The following is a 15,000-nucleotide window of genomic DNA, read 5'->3' on the forward strand; positions in this document are numbered from 1 at the left end:
TTGTGTGTTTTTTGCTTAACTCCACTCACCCATGTGCTCTAAATCAATCACCTGAATCTTAACGCCTTTTTTTTCACACGCTTTTTTCACAATTACACTGCATGCTCTTCTCATTTACACTTTAGCTCCCTCTGAACCACTGGGATGGTGGATAGTTGTTGTTCTAATCATGACAATAGTAGTTGTTACTGTGTCTGTGTGCATATTTCATATTTGTGGGCATCATTAATACATTTTGCATAATTTTCCATGTGCTTACACTGGGTTCTTTGCTTCTTAATATTACTTAATGTACTACACTATCCACTACTAATCTTAAAATTGTAGTATTTTATCATTAGTATTATTGACATTTTATTTTAACACTAGTATTATTAACATTGTGCTATTTATTCAGTTTCTTTCTGTTGTGTTTCTGCACTGTGGCACTTTGTGAGTTGCATTTATGGCATATTACAATCAAAATCAACATCCAACCTAATTAATTTCTCCTTCATTAACTCTTGCAGCCACGGTGCCTCGTGAGGCCTGTGCTGATCCTCCACCAGCAGCTCTCCTTCATCAACCTTCAGCTGAGCTTCCCAGTCACTGGAAGGATCAGCTTCCACCTTACCAGCACGAGTGGATACGGCACACTCTGTTCAAGGCCAACCCACGTACTGGCAAGCCAGAGCTAGTGTCACCGCTGAAGCTTTGGTGGTATCCTCCTCAGCCCGCCCTCATTCACACCCAGCCTCCCGCCTCGCCTGACCACTTCTTCTGTCGGCCGTTGTTCCTGTGGATGCCCCAGAAGATGTGGCTGTTTCCTCTAGTCTGTGTTCGTCCAGCCTGCGGCAAGCACAGACTAACAGCCGCAGGAGTGTACAGAACAGTGCGGAAGGTGCTGGACATCGACGGGTGGTATGACCTTGCCACTGAGTACCTGGAGTGCAAGCGCTGTTCCAAAAAGTATCCTGCTTGGTCTGAAGACATCTTAGGCCAGCTGGATGTGGGCCACCGCAGCAAGTTTCCAGCTTTGCTCACTTACAGGTAATTCATATTTAATGTCAACCATTATTAGGTGCTTTTATTTGTGGGTTGTTTTTTTATTTTATTTTATTTTTTTGACATTACACTCCTTCCTTTCATTAGATACTCGTGTGGCATCCGTGTGCTGAGGATGATGAGGGAGAGGACAATGGGAAACAGCGTGACCCAGCTGTACAAAAAGCTGCAGGAACAGCATAGCGAGGCATGGATGGAGCGTGTCCTGCAGTACCTGACAGCTTGTGAACCATTCACAAGGTCCGCTGTTGTCCGTCCCTCTGTCTTTGCTGAGCCTCCCTGCTTACCTGCCCTACCCAAGCCCAAGTGGCTGTTAGCAGTTTATGCCAGGGATGTTCTCAGCCGGCTGCATGAGGTGAAGGCCAAAATCACCTCCATCTTTGGCTCTGTCCTCAAGATGGACTCCACCAAAAAGGTATCACAGCCCTGTTTATATACAGAGTGCATACATAATAGATTGATAGAGATAGTCTTTAATGTCATTATACCAGCAGTACAACTACTGTGCAACTACTAAAAGCAATGCAGCACACACACACACAATCACTACACAAACACTTCCACATGACAGTAAAATAAAATACATACAGCATACTAAAACAAAGCCTCAGATATCATCATCATCATCATCATAGTAGCATCAGAGAAACAGAGATTTAAATATTGCACTTACATTTCATAATAATGAATGCAGTTTTTAACTCCTTATCTTTTCTGAATAGGTCACGAAGAAACTCGCTGGTGCTGCTGCAGGTACAGCTGCCTGGTGCACCAATGTTGGCAACGAGTACGGTCAAGTCCTTGTCTCGGTTCTGACAGCTGGTGAGGGACAAGCACTTGACACCATGGCAGCTGGCCTGGTGAAGCGGTACAGGGAGGCGGGTGAGGCGCCACCCAAGGTGATCTATGTGGACAGAGACTGCTGCAGTCAGCATGGCCCTTGTCGGGTGAAGGCCATGTTTGCAGGGTGGGATGAGCTTCAGGTGCGGCTTGACATCTGGCATTTCATGCGCCGTTTTGCTGCAGGTGTCACCACTGAGGCTCACCCCCTGTATGGCATCTTCATGGCACGCCTGTCCACGTGCATTTTTGAGTGGGATCCAGAAGATGTTGCTGCTCTTCGCCGTGCCAAGGAGGGTGAGCTGGCAGCAAGAAGTGTTGGCAACATCTCGGAGGAGGCGGTGACCACTCGCATCACTCGGAGGGAGTTGGCACTGCACTGCAGGAGGAGGACCCGAGGGGTGGAGGAGACCAACAGACTGATCGGGTCACTGATCAGTCTGTTTGACAGCGCGAGTGGGAAGGGACACTCTGGGCGTTCCTCTGCTGGACCACGAACGGATCCAGCAGATATGGATGGAGCAGCAGAAACACCTTGGCTGCATCCAAGACCCAGAAGACTTCCAGCTCTACATCAAGACGGGCACCTTGAAGAAAGGCAACGTGGAGCTGTGCTGCTACAGGTGTGCCCGTGGCTCTACCTCCTTGGGAGTCCTTTCACTCCACCTGAACAGGTTTATTCCAGGTATTGCATACATATGCGTTATTAGTTTTAGACCTCTTTTTTTCTCAATATGTCTGGCTTTGTTTTATAGATACTTCATATCATATGTGGTTAATATCTTTTACAAATGTGACATACCTCTTTGTGTATTTCACCTTCAGGAACCAGTGCCAGTGATGCGCATTTCCAGGCGTATCTTCTGGAAGGGCTGATGCGCTGGAATGATGACCGGATGGAGGACGCCGTAAAGGGAGCACTCTTCCATCCGCTCCTACAGCAGTGCTCTCAGAGAGGCGGTGGACCAGCTCAGCCAAAAGGTGCTAGGGAGATGCTGGGATGAGCGCTATCGCACCCCTGGAGCATACACAGGTAAGAAATTATCCCCCATTCAACATGAAAATAGAACACCTTAATTAATGTTTTCTTTAATAACACTATGTTGATTCAGTGTATCCTGTAATGTATTGGATGAAATATTAATAATACTTTCCTTTTTTTGGTTTTTTTTTTTTTTTTTTTTCCTAGGTGAATTGCTGGGGATGGAGTACTTGTACAGCCAGACCGGCAAGGAACTGACTCCAGTGCTCCAGAACCCAGAGGAGGAGGACAGGCTGGTGGAGGAAGTCAATGATGAGGACTTCCAAGATGAGGGCTTTGTTGAAGAGAGCATGGAGGACATCACAGTTCCGGTGCTGTATGAGGATGACCCCTCCCGTGCTCTGCAGAGCAGGCCCTCATCGTTAACGAGTCCTCAGGCCTCTCCTCCTCCTCCGCCGTCTCCACCTCAGCCTTCTTCTCCTCCGCCTTCTTCGCATCTGCCTTCCCCACCTCCGCCCTCTCCTCCTCCTCAGGCCCCTGCATCACCTGCTGATGTGCCGTCCAGCAGTATGTCTGACGAGGCTCAAGTAAGACACTTTAATAACTATTTCTATCCAATCTCAATGACATTTTATTTCACATATATTACTATTAATCGATTGATTTACTAGGGAGCAGTGATTGGACCAGGATGGGATCGCTGGGTGGGACAAAGTCCAGGATCTCGCTGTTTACCTAGTGGATCTCCGTGAGGCTTCTTACTTCACTGACCTGCAGGTGACCCAGATCGTCCAGCTGTGGACAGCTCTCCCTGAGGTTGACAAGCAGCGTGTCAACTACCAGCCTCGCCATCAGGTGCGCCTGACAAGTGGCCGCTTTAAGGCTCCGAAGCGGTCTGGAGTCACACCGGTGTGGAGAGTGTCAAACGCTGCTTGATAGGACATCCTGGGGGTCCTGCACAGTGGGCCCCAGCACCAGCCGCTTGGTTGAGGCCATATGCACCAAGCTGTGCAGTTTGCACAAGTCGCCCACCAAGAAGTCTGGAGTCTCCACCCCTAGATGGTCAAAAATCCTTGACAGCTACCACCACATCCGGGAGCTGGTGCTCAACACTCCAAGGCTTATGGCGGAGACCACGCTCCAGCTCTTTGAGCTAAATCAGAAGACACTCATTCAGTGGTAGGTCAGGCACATTATTTAGCAGCACTCATGTACCCCCTGGAACGCCTTCAAATACAGAGGGTACAAGTACCCCCATTTGAGAACCACTGATCTAACACAAATGATCTTCTCTCAGGTTTCAACGGAGGCAGAAGACCCAGGAGATGAGTGTCCTCTCCCAGGGAATGGCTCCAACTAACAAGATTCCCGTGGCACCCAACCAGCTTCTGCCCCGAAGGAGACACTGGAGCTCCTTCCTCCAACATCTGGCCCACGGCACCAGTTTGTCCTCCCTCCTAATCTGAGGGACAGGCTCCCGTCCTGCGGCCAGGCAGACGGCCCGCTGCTGCCACCCCCACAGCACCAGGCACTGCACCCAACCCCACCGCACCAGGCACTGCACAGCCCATGTCAGCTCATTTAGGGAACTTAGTCCTGAACCCTGACAACACGCTGTCACTGGTGCTGGCAGCTCCTGGTGTCTCAACACCCAGTGCAGGCCCAGCTCAGCTTGGTTCCACACTGGGATGCTCCTGTGTCTCGCTTCACAGAGAGAAACAGACGACGGCGGGCCCTTGAGGAGGAGAGTGGGAGTGCCCAAGAGGAGGTATCTCAGAGGAGTGGCATATAACACGTGTGGCACGTGTGGACAGCCAAAAACCAAGGAGTTTGGCCATAGCCGTTATGGCAGCGCCACCTTTTGTCCACAGGCCTCACAAGGGAAATCTCTGGAGGAGTGGCTGAAGGAACAGAGAGCACAAAAATAGAGTGTGAACTTGGTATATAGTGTAATATATGTGTGTTTGAGTACAGTTCCCCAATACAGTATCTGACAAAAGTGGGTGCATCCCCCACATTTATGAAAAACAACATAAATTACTCTGGGGACAACACTATAGAAATGACACTTTGATATAGCAGTAGTCAGTGTACAGCTTGTATAACAGTTGGCAACAAAAGTAAGTACACATGTCTAAATTGTGCCCAAAGTGTCAATATTGAGGTGGATCACCATTTATAACTAGCACTGCCTTCACCCTCCAGGACATGAGACTTCACCAGAGCTCCACAGCTCGCTGAGAGAGCTCTCTCTCTCTCTCTCTCTCTCTCTCTCTCTCTCCCTCTCTCACTCCTCCATGATGACGTCACAGAGCAGGTGGACGTTGGACACCTTGCTGTCCTCCACCGTCTGCTGCAGGGTGCTTCCAAGATGACACTGCCTTGCTGAGGAAAGTGAAGGTGAAGGTGATGGTGACTCTCCAGTCCTAGACCCAGTGGAGCACCTGTGAAGCATCCTGCAGTAGAAGGTGGAGGAAAGCAAGGTGTCTAACATCTACCTGCTCTGTGATGTCATCATGGAGGGGGGAGAGAGAGAGAGAGAGAGAGAGAGAGAGAGAGAGAGAGAAAACTTCAGCAGCAACCTGTGCAGCTCTGGTGAAGTCTATGTCCTGGAGGGTGAAAGCAGTGCTAGTTAATAATGGTGGTCACACTCAATATTGACACTTTGGGCAAAATTTAGACATGTTATTGTGAGGTGTACTCACTTTTGTTGCCAACTGTTTAGGCTATGGCTATGTCTAGAGTTATTTTCAAAGGTCAGTTAATCTATACAGTTACATAAGCTGTACACTGACTACTACTAAGTTATATAGAAGTGTCATTTCTATAGTGTTGTCCCCCTGAAAAGATGTATAAAAGTTGATCAAAAAATGTGAGAATATATATATATATACTGTGTGTGTGTTCTTTTCAATATTGATTTATTTTAGATCTTGTGTTCATTAAATCTTATTTGTACCAACATTTATGACTCAGTGTGTCCATCATTTAAAAAAAACTTGTCCATTTTGTCCCATAGTAACACATTTTAGATGTTATCATTATATAAATGAGAATGGAGAAAAAACAGTTAGCAGTCATTGGGGGTACATCTTAAAGCCAAAGCAATGGTCTTTCTAATAAATACAAATGAACAAGTATTACGGAGACATATAGACATCAAATTGCTATGGATTTTAAATCGGGAGTAATACCTCAGGAAAACATCTGGTACCATGATTTCGCGAGACAATGAGGGGGAGACGTTCTCATGGCAACGGACAAACAATCAGAGAGGGAGCAACAACAAACCGTCTTGGCCGGCAGGTCGTAGGTACGAATCCAGCTCACGGCGAGGTGCGCGGCGGATGACTCGGTTAAAATACGCGAGAAATATACATATAGAGATACAGGAGACACTGTCTGTGATATTTCACTGTTCGATCATTCCCCCGTGCTTTTCGCGTGTCTTTTCCTTTGCGTGAGGGAGCGTAAAGATTGGCCCCCTTCCTGCATCGATCCCGCATCCTGCCTTCTCCGCCAAAGTAAGCCCAAAGTAAGCCCACATCAGCCAATCACGTTCGTCCTGTGGGCTTACTTTTGACCAATCACGTTCCGCCCTGTGGGCTTACTTTGACAAATCACGTTCCTTCTCGCTGTGGCTTGTATTTTGGCCCCCGCTCTCGCGATCTTTCTCTCTCTCTCTATGACAACCCGTCTCTGCTTGGGTAAGTAGTGTATTACGCTGCTATTGAACGTAAACTTTTAAGGTTTTCGACAGTAAGTAAAGAGAAAAAGGTGGCGCTCACGTTAATAAAAAATGTAAAATCAGATGAAATGAAACGTTAGCGGTACAAAAGTACAAAACGGTCCGAAACTGGCCGAAAATGGCCGAAAACAGGACAGATAGTGGTAACCATAATCACAGCAATAAAGGCAGTCGGTCGCAGGCACAGGTATGCTAAGAGCAATGATTATTAAAACTAATACATATGTCAATACGGACTGCACAATACGCCCATAATGGACAATAAACTGTATTGCCGTCCGTATGAATGAAAAACCGCCGAAAATGCGGAAAACAGGACAGATAGCGGTAACCATAATCACAGCGACTAACTGAGTCGGTCGTCTTAAGAGCAGTTTATTAAAACTAATACATATTCAATACGGACTGCACAATACGCCATATGGATAATAAACTTTACTGCCGTCCGTATGAATGAAAAACCGGCCGAAAATGGCGGAAAACAGACAGATAGCGGTAACCATAATCACAGCGACTAACTGAGTCGGTGGTCTTAAGAGCAGTTTATTAAAACTAATACATATGTACAATACAGACTGCACAATACGCCCATATGGACAATAAACTGTATTGCCGTCCGTATGAATGAAAAACTGTATGTATGTGGGCTTTATATATGTCCATATATATATATATAGATAGTATAATATATATATAATATATATATAAAATATAATATATATATATATATATATATTAATATATGTAATATATGTATTATATACATAAAGCCAGCTATATAAATATATATATAATACACATATACATAAAATCATATATACAATACTATAAATAAAATATATACATATATATATATACATACAATACATATAATATATATACACATATTAATATATATAACATAAACATATTATATATACATATACATATATACATATATACACATAAATACATATATACACATATAATATAAATATATATATATATAAAAATATATATATTAATATATATATATATATATACTATACACACATATATATATATATATATATATATATACACACATAAATATATATATATATATATATATATAAATATATATATATAAATATATATATATATATATTAGCTGGCTTTAATGCCATGACTAGAAATTTTACCACAATTTATGTGGTGTATGCCAATAAACTCAGATTAAGAAATATGTACACTTAATCATAATTAATTGCTAATCTTGTTTGTTTGCAAAAATTACTGCAATACTGCATTACTTACCAGTTTTAAAGTGTATTCACATATTAATTTTATGTGATTTATCAAGTGGGGACACTAAAATGTTGCACCTCATCTTTGACCAATATACAGGTATCTTTGAGATAACTAGAGCTAACATTCTTTTCTTTTTTCATTCAGATAATGTATGCGTACCCCGTTTTTCGTCGCCAGTCAGCCAGTTCAACTAGACTGCTGATGGCACCCTCGGAGGAGGCAAGGGCTCTTTCAAACACCGGGTCTGGAAGGGCCAAACCCAAAGAGGAGGTGCTGGCAGAGGCCGCTAACTTTGTGGCTGGCCATGGCGGAGACCCAGCTGACAGGCTTCTGGTACTGGCTCACTGCCAGCTGCAGTTTGGCATGTTCCAGGGCCAGAGGTTCAGGTGGCTCCTGGAGAACAGTCTTGGATATGCTGTGTATTTACTGCACAGCATTTCCAAGGAAACAGTGCAGGCAAACCCTCTGTCTGAGAACAAACAGCTGTTCCAGGAGTTTACCTCTCAGATCGCAGAGATGACGGTTGAACTAGAGAAGTTTAGCCGTAAGCAGGAGATGCAGAAGCAAGCGAAGGACACTGGAGACCAGGCTATTTGATGGTGGAGTTTGGAGATTTTAAGGGTCGCTCCATGAAGGAAGTTTATGAGGACCAGAGCCAGAAGGCCCAGGCCCTCATCAATTACCTGAAGACTGCTGATGCCCGGCCCAACACCAACATGGCCATTTTCAAGACGTATGTCTTGAAGAGACGCGCTGCAGCCACCACCTCCCATCTTCAGCCTCCACTTCACTGAACGTCCTCCTGCATCCTCCACTTCCTCTGCACCTTCTCCTGCCCCTCACTTCCTCTGCACCTCCAGCAGGATTCCAAAGTGGCGCATGGAAGCCCGCCACTGTGAAATCTCTGCTGGCGCGTGGGAATCTGTCTCCTTCACAGCTGGTGAAAAAGTTGATGTCACCAGTTAAACTCTGTGAGTAGGAGTGTGAATTTTGAATTTCCCTACAGCAGTCCGACCTAGCATGTATAACTTGGTACCATTTTAACAGATTATACTAACTTGTCCACTTTTGTCCAGCTCCAGCACCGCAGCTCACCTCACCCCGACCTTCAAAACCCCGGCAGCTTTTCCCTTCTGGTTAGTATGCACCATCTTACAGACATTTGTCTCTGTGTATTGTTAACAGTAGGCTTAATACTTTCAAACATTCCTCTCCAGACTCTGCTGAGATTGATGATGAGGAAATGGTATCTGCTGCAGCGCAGTGTGAGGCACAGCTGAATACAGGTGTGGCATATGACACAAATGCAAATATGATGTGAATGTTTAGCGACAACAGTAAGAATATTATTTTTGTGGAACATTTCTATGTTTTAATATATTTTTATTCCCAAAACAGCATAAAACCACATCAACCGGATGCAAACCTTAAAGATGTACAAAGCATGTCGCTGTTTTTTTTGTGTGTTTTTTGCTTAACTCCACTCACCCATGTGCTCTAAACAATCACCTGAATCTTAACGCTTTTTTTTTCACACGCTTTTTTCACAATTACACTGCATGCTCTTCTCATTTCACTTTAGCTCCCTCTGAACCACTGGATGGTGGATAGTTGTTGTTCTAATCATGACAATAGTAGTTGTTACTGTGTCTGTGTGCATATTTCATATTTGTGGGCATCATTAATACATTTTGCATAATTTTCCATGTGCTTACACTGGGTTCTTTGCTTCTTAATATTACTTAATGTACTAAACTATCCACTAATAATCTTAAAATTGTAGTATTTTATCATTATTATTATTGACATATTATTTTAAAACTAGTATTATTAACATTGTGCTATTTATACAGTTTATTTAATTTGTGTTTCTGCACTGTGGCACTTTGTGAGTTGCATTTATGGCATATTACAATCAAAATCAACATCCAACCTAATTAATTTCTCCTTCATTAACTCTTGCAGCCACTGTGCCTCGTGAGGCCTGTGCTGATCCTCCTCCAGCAGCTCTCCTTGATCAACCTTCAGCTGAGCTTCCCAGTCACTGGAAGGATCAGCTTCCTCCTTACCAGCACGTGTGGATACGGCACACTCTGTTCAAGGCCAACCCACGTACTGGCAAGCCAGAGCTAGTGTCACCGCTGAAGCTTTGGTGGTATCCTCCTCAGCCCGCCCTCATTCACACCCAGCCTCCCGCCTCGCCTGACCACTTCTTCTGTCGGCCGTTGTTCCTGTGGATGCCCAGAAGATGTGGCTGTTTCCTCTAGTCTGTGTTCGTCCAGCCTGCGGCAAGCACAGACTAACAGCCGCAGGAGTGTACAGAACAGTGCGGAAGGTGCTGGACATCGACGGGTGGTATGACCTTGCCACTGAGTACCTGGAGTGGCAAGCGCTGTTCCAAAAAGTATCCTGCTTGGTCTGAAGACATCTTAGGCCAGCTGGATGTGGGCCACCGCAGCAAGTTTCCAGCTTTGCTCACTTACAGGTAATTCATATTTAATGTCAACCATTATTAGGTGCTTTTATTTGTGGGTTGTTTTTTTATTTTATTTTATTTTTTTGACATTACACTCCTTCCTTTCATTAGATACTCGTGTGGCATCCGTGTGCTGAGGATGATGAGGGGAGAGGACCATGGGCAACAGTGTGACCCAGCTGTACAAAAAGCTGCAGGAACAACATAGCGAGGCATGGATGGAGCGTGTCCTGCAGTACCTAACAGCTTGCGAACCATTCACAAGGTCCGCTGTTGTCCACCCCTCTGTCTTTGCTGAGCCTCCCTGCTTACCTGCCCTTCCCAAGCCCAAGTGGCTGTCAGCAGTTCATGCCAGGATGTTCTCAGCCGGCTGCATGAGGTGAAGGCCAAAATCACCTCCATCTTTGGCTCTGTCCTCAAGATGGACTCCACCAAAAAGGTATCACAGCCCTGTTTATATACAGAGTGCATACATAATAGATTGATAGAGATAGTCTTTAATGTCATTATACCAGCAGTACAACTACTGTGCAACTACTAAAAGCAATGCAGCACACACACACACAATCACTACACAAACACTTCCACATGACAGTAAAATAAAATACATACAGCATACTAAAACAAAGCCTCAGATATCATCATCATCATCATCATAGTAGCATCAGAGAAACAGAGATTTAAATATTGCACTTACATTTCATAATAATTAATGTAGTTTTTAACTCCTTATCTTTTCTGGTGCTGCTGCAGGTACGGCTGCCTGGTGCACCAATGTTGGAAACGAGAACGGTCAAGTACTTGTCTCGGTTCTAACAGCTGGTGAGGGACAAGCACTTGACACCATGGCAGCTGGCCTGGTGAAGCGGTACAGGGAGGCGGGTGAGGCGCCACCCAAGGTGATCTATGTGGACAGAGACTGCTGCAGTCAGCATGGCCCTTGTCGGGTGAAGGCCATGTTTGCAGGGTGGGATGAGCTTCATGTGCGGCTTGACATCTGGCATTTCATGCGCCATTTTGCTGCTGGTGTCACCACTGAGGCTCACCCCCTGTATGGCATCTTAATGGCACGCCTGTCCACGTGCATTTTCGAGTGGGATCGAGAAGATGTTGCTGCTCTTCGCCGTGCCAGGGAAGGTGAGCTGGCAGCAAGAAGTGTTGGCCACATCTCGGAGGAGGTGGTGACCACTCACATCACTCGGAGGGAGTTGGCACTGCACTGCAGGAGGAGGACCCGAGGGGTGGAGGAGACCAACAGACTGATCAGGTCACTGATCAGTCTGTTTGACAGCGCGAGTGGAAGGACACTCTGGGCGTTCCTCTGCTGGACCTACGAACGGATCCAGCAGATATGGATGGAGCAGCAGAAACACCTTGGCTGCATCCAAGACCCAGAAGACTTGCCAGCTCTACATCAAGACGGGCACCTTGAAGAAAGGGCAACGTGGAGCTGTGCTGCTACAGGTGTGCCCGTGGCTCTACCTCCTTGGAGTCCTTTCACCTCCACCTGAACAGGTTTATTCAGGTATTGCATACATATGCGTTATTAGTTTAGACCTCTTTTTTTCTCAATATGTCTGGCTTTGTTTTATAGATACTTCATACCTTCATAACTTTTACAAATGTGACACACCTCTTTGTGTATTTCACCTTCAGGAACCAGTGCCAGTGATGCGCATTTCCAGGCGTATCTTCTGGAAGGGCTGATGCGCTGGAATGATCACTGGATGGAGGACGCCGTAAAGGAAGCACCTTCCATCCGCTCCTACAGCAGTGCTCTCAGAGAGGCGGTGGACCAGCTCAGCCAAAAGGTGCTAGGGAGATGCTGGGATGAGCGCTATCGACACCCCTGGAGCATACACAGGTAAGAAATTATCCCCATTCAACATGAAAAGAACACCTTAATTAATGTTTTCTTTAATAACACTATGTTGATCAGTGTAACCTGTAATGTATTGGATGAAATATTAATAATACTTTCTTTTTTTCTGTTTTTTTTTTTTTTTTTTCCTAGGTGAATTGCTGGGGATGGAGTACTTGTACAGCCAGACCGGCAAGGAAACTGACTCCAGTGCTCCAGAACCCAGAGGAGGAGGACAGGCTGGTGGAGGAAGTCAATGATGAGGACTTCCAAGATGAGGGGCTTTGTTGAAGAGAGCATGTAGGACATCACAGTTCCGGTGCTGTATGAGGATGACCCCTCCCGTGCTCTGCAGAGCAGGCCCTCATCGTTAACGAGTCTCAGGCCTCTCCTCCTCCTCCGCCGTCTCCACCTCAGCCTTCTTACTCCTCCGCCTTCTTCGCATCTGCCTTCCCCACCTCCGCCCTCTCCTCCTCCTCAGGCCCCTGCATCACCTGCTGATGTGCCGTCCAGCAGTATGTCTGACGAGGCTCAAGTAAGACACTTTAATAACTATTTCTATCCAATCTCAATGACATTTTATTTCACATATATTACTATTAAATCGATTGATTTACTAGGGAGCAGTGATTGGACCGGAATGGGATCGGCTGGGTGGGACAAAGTCCAGGATCTCGCTGTTACCTAGTGGATCTCCGTGAGGCTTCTTACTTCACTGACCTGCAGGTGACCCAGATCGTCCAGCTGTGGACAGCTCTCCCTGAGGTTGACAAGCAGCGTGTCAACTACCAGCCTCGCCATCAGGTGCGCCTGACAAGTGGCCGCTTTAAGGCTCCGAAGCGGTCTGGAGTCACACCGGGTGTGGAGAGTGTCAAACGCTGCTTGATAGGACATTCCTGGGGGTCCTGCACAGTGGCCCAGCACCAGCCGCTTGGTTGAGGCCATATGCACCAAGCTGTGCAGTTTGCACAAGTCGCCCACCAAGAAGTCTGGAGTCTCCACCCCTAGATGGTCAAAAATCCTTGACAGCTACCACCACATCCGGGAGCTGGTGCTCAACACTCCAAGGCTTATGGCGGAGACCACGCTCCAGCTCTTTGAGCTAAATCAGAAGACACTCATTCAGTGGTAGGTCAGGCACATTATTTAGCAGCACTCATGTACCCCCTGGAACGCCTTCAAATACAGAGGGTACAAGTACCCCCATTTGAGAACCACTGATCTAACACAAATGATCTTCTCTCAGGTTTCAACGGAGGCAGAAGACCCAGGAGATGAGTGTCCTCTCCCAGGGAATGGCTCCAACTAACAAGATTCCCGTGGCACCCAACCAGCTTCTGGCCCCGAAGGAGACACTGGAGCTCCTTCCTCCAACATCTGGCCCACGGCACCAGTTTGTCCTCCCTCCTAATCTGGAGGGACAGGCTCCCGTCCTGCGGCCAGGCAGACGACCCGCTGCTGCCACCCCCACAGCACCAGGCACTGCACCCAACCCCACCGCACCAGGCACTGCACAGCCCATGTCAGCTCATTTAGGGAACTTAGTCCTGAACCCTGACAACACGCTGTCACTGGTGCTGGCAGCTCCTGGTGTCTCAACACCCAGTGCAGGCCCAGCTCAGCTTGGTTCCACACTGGGTGCTCCTGTGTCTCGCTTCACAGAGAGAACAGACGACGGCGGGCCCTTGAGGAGGAGAGTGGAGTGCCCAAGAGGAGGTATCTCAGAGGAGTGGCATATAACACGTGTGGCACGTGTGGACAGCCAAAAACCAAGGGAGTTTGGCCATAGCCGTTATGGCAGCGCCACCTTTTGTCCACAGGCCTCACAAGGGAAATCTCTGGAGGAGTGGCTGAAGGAACAGAGAGCACAAAAATAGAGTGTGAACTTGTGTATATAGTGTATATATTGTGTGTTTGAGTACAGTTCCCCAATACAGTATCTGACAAAAGTGGGTGCATCCCCCACATTTATGAAAAACAACATAAATTACTCTGGGGACAACACTATAGAAATGACACTTTGATATAGCAGTAGTCAGTGTACAGCTTGTATAACAGTTGGCAACAAAAGTAAGTACACATGTCTAAATTGTGCCCAAAGTGTCAATATTGAGTGTGATCACCATTATTAACTAGCACTGCCTTCACCCTCCAGGACATGGACTTCACCAGAGCTGCACAGGTCGCTGCGAGAGCTCTCTCTCTCTCTCTCTCTCTCTCTCTCTCTCCCTCTCTCACTCCTCCATGATGACGTCACAGAGCAGGTGGACGTTGGACACCTTGCTGTCCTCCACCGTCTGCTGCAGGGTGCTTCCAAGATGACACTGCCTTGCTGAGGAAAGTGAAGGTGAAGGTGATGGTGACTCTCCAGTCCTAGACCCAGTGGAGCACCTGTGAAGCATCCTGCAGTAGAAGGTGGAGGAAAGCAAGGTGTCTAACATCTACCTGCTCTGTGATGTCATCCTGGAGGGGGGGAGAGAGAGAGAGAGAGAGAGAGAGAGAGAGAGAGAGAGAACTTCAGCAGCAACCTGTGCAGCTCTGGTGAAGTCTATGTCCTGGAGGGTGAAAGCAGTGCTAGTTAATAATGGTGGTCACACTCAATATTGACACTTTGGGCAAAATTTAGACATGTTTATTGTGAGGTGTACTCACTTTTGTTGCCAACTGTTTAGGCTATGGCTATGTCTAGAGTTATTTTCAAAGGTCAGTTAATCTATACAGTTACATAAGCTGTACACTGACTACTACTAAGTTATATAGAAGTGTCATTTCTATAGTGT

The 15,000-nt window shown here is 46.4% G+C and overlaps 2 protein-coding genes and 1 long non-coding RNA gene across 3 annotated transcripts in view; all 3 read left to right on the forward strand.

Moving 5' to 3' along the window:
- LOC119012989 overlaps positions 1-5,296 on the forward strand; it is an 8,464-nt gene extending 3,168 nt beyond the window's left edge. Inside the window, exons 5-14 of the mRNA XM_037087270.1 lie at positions 510-1,029; positions 1,132-1,459; positions 1,767-2,569; positions 2,799-2,917; positions 3,074-3,453; positions 3,538-3,570; positions 3,644-3,759; positions 3,806-4,045; positions 4,164-4,309; positions 5,226-5,296. Coding sequence (XP_036943165.1) covers positions 510-1,029; positions 1,132-1,459; positions 1,767-2,569; positions 2,799-2,917; positions 3,074-3,453; positions 3,538-3,570; positions 3,644-3,759; positions 3,806-4,045; positions 4,164-4,309; positions 5,226-5,296 — 2,756 coding nt within the window. The remainder of the gene's footprint in view (positions 1-509; positions 1,030-1,131; positions 1,460-1,766; positions 2,570-2,798; positions 2,918-3,073; positions 3,454-3,537; positions 3,571-3,643; positions 3,760-3,805; positions 4,046-4,163; positions 4,310-5,225) is intronic.
- Positions 5,297-8,715: 3,419 nt separating this feature from the next.
- On the forward strand, positions 8,716-9,225 carry LOC119013065. Its single transcript, XR_005072680.1, has 3 exons — positions 8,716-8,854; positions 8,960-9,019; positions 9,101-9,225. It is a non-coding gene; the product is annotated as an uncharacterized LOC119013065 (long non-coding RNA).
- A 1,221-nt stretch (positions 9,226-10,446) lies between these two features.
- Positions 10,447-13,960, forward strand: LOC119012990. The gene is made up of 8 exons (XM_037087271.1): positions 10,447-10,738; positions 11,113-11,823; positions 12,016-12,223; positions 12,638-12,755; positions 12,947-13,024; positions 13,110-13,348; positions 13,467-13,901; positions 13,951-13,960. The coding sequence occupies exons 2-8, from the start codon at positions 11,205-11,207 to the stop codon at positions 13,958-13,960; spliced, it is 1,707 nt and encodes a 568-aa protein (XP_036943166.1). The 5' UTR covers positions 10,447-10,738; positions 11,113-11,204.
- The last annotated feature ends 1,040 nt before the right edge of the window (positions 13,961-15,000 follow it).

Source organism: Acanthopagrus latus, chromosome 22 (genome assembly GCF_904848185.1).
Source record: "Acanthopagrus latus isolate v.2019 chromosome 22, fAcaLat1.1, whole genome shotgun sequence".
Lineage (NCBI taxonomy): Eukaryota > Metazoa > Chordata > Actinopteri > Spariformes > Sparidae > Acanthopagrus > Acanthopagrus latus.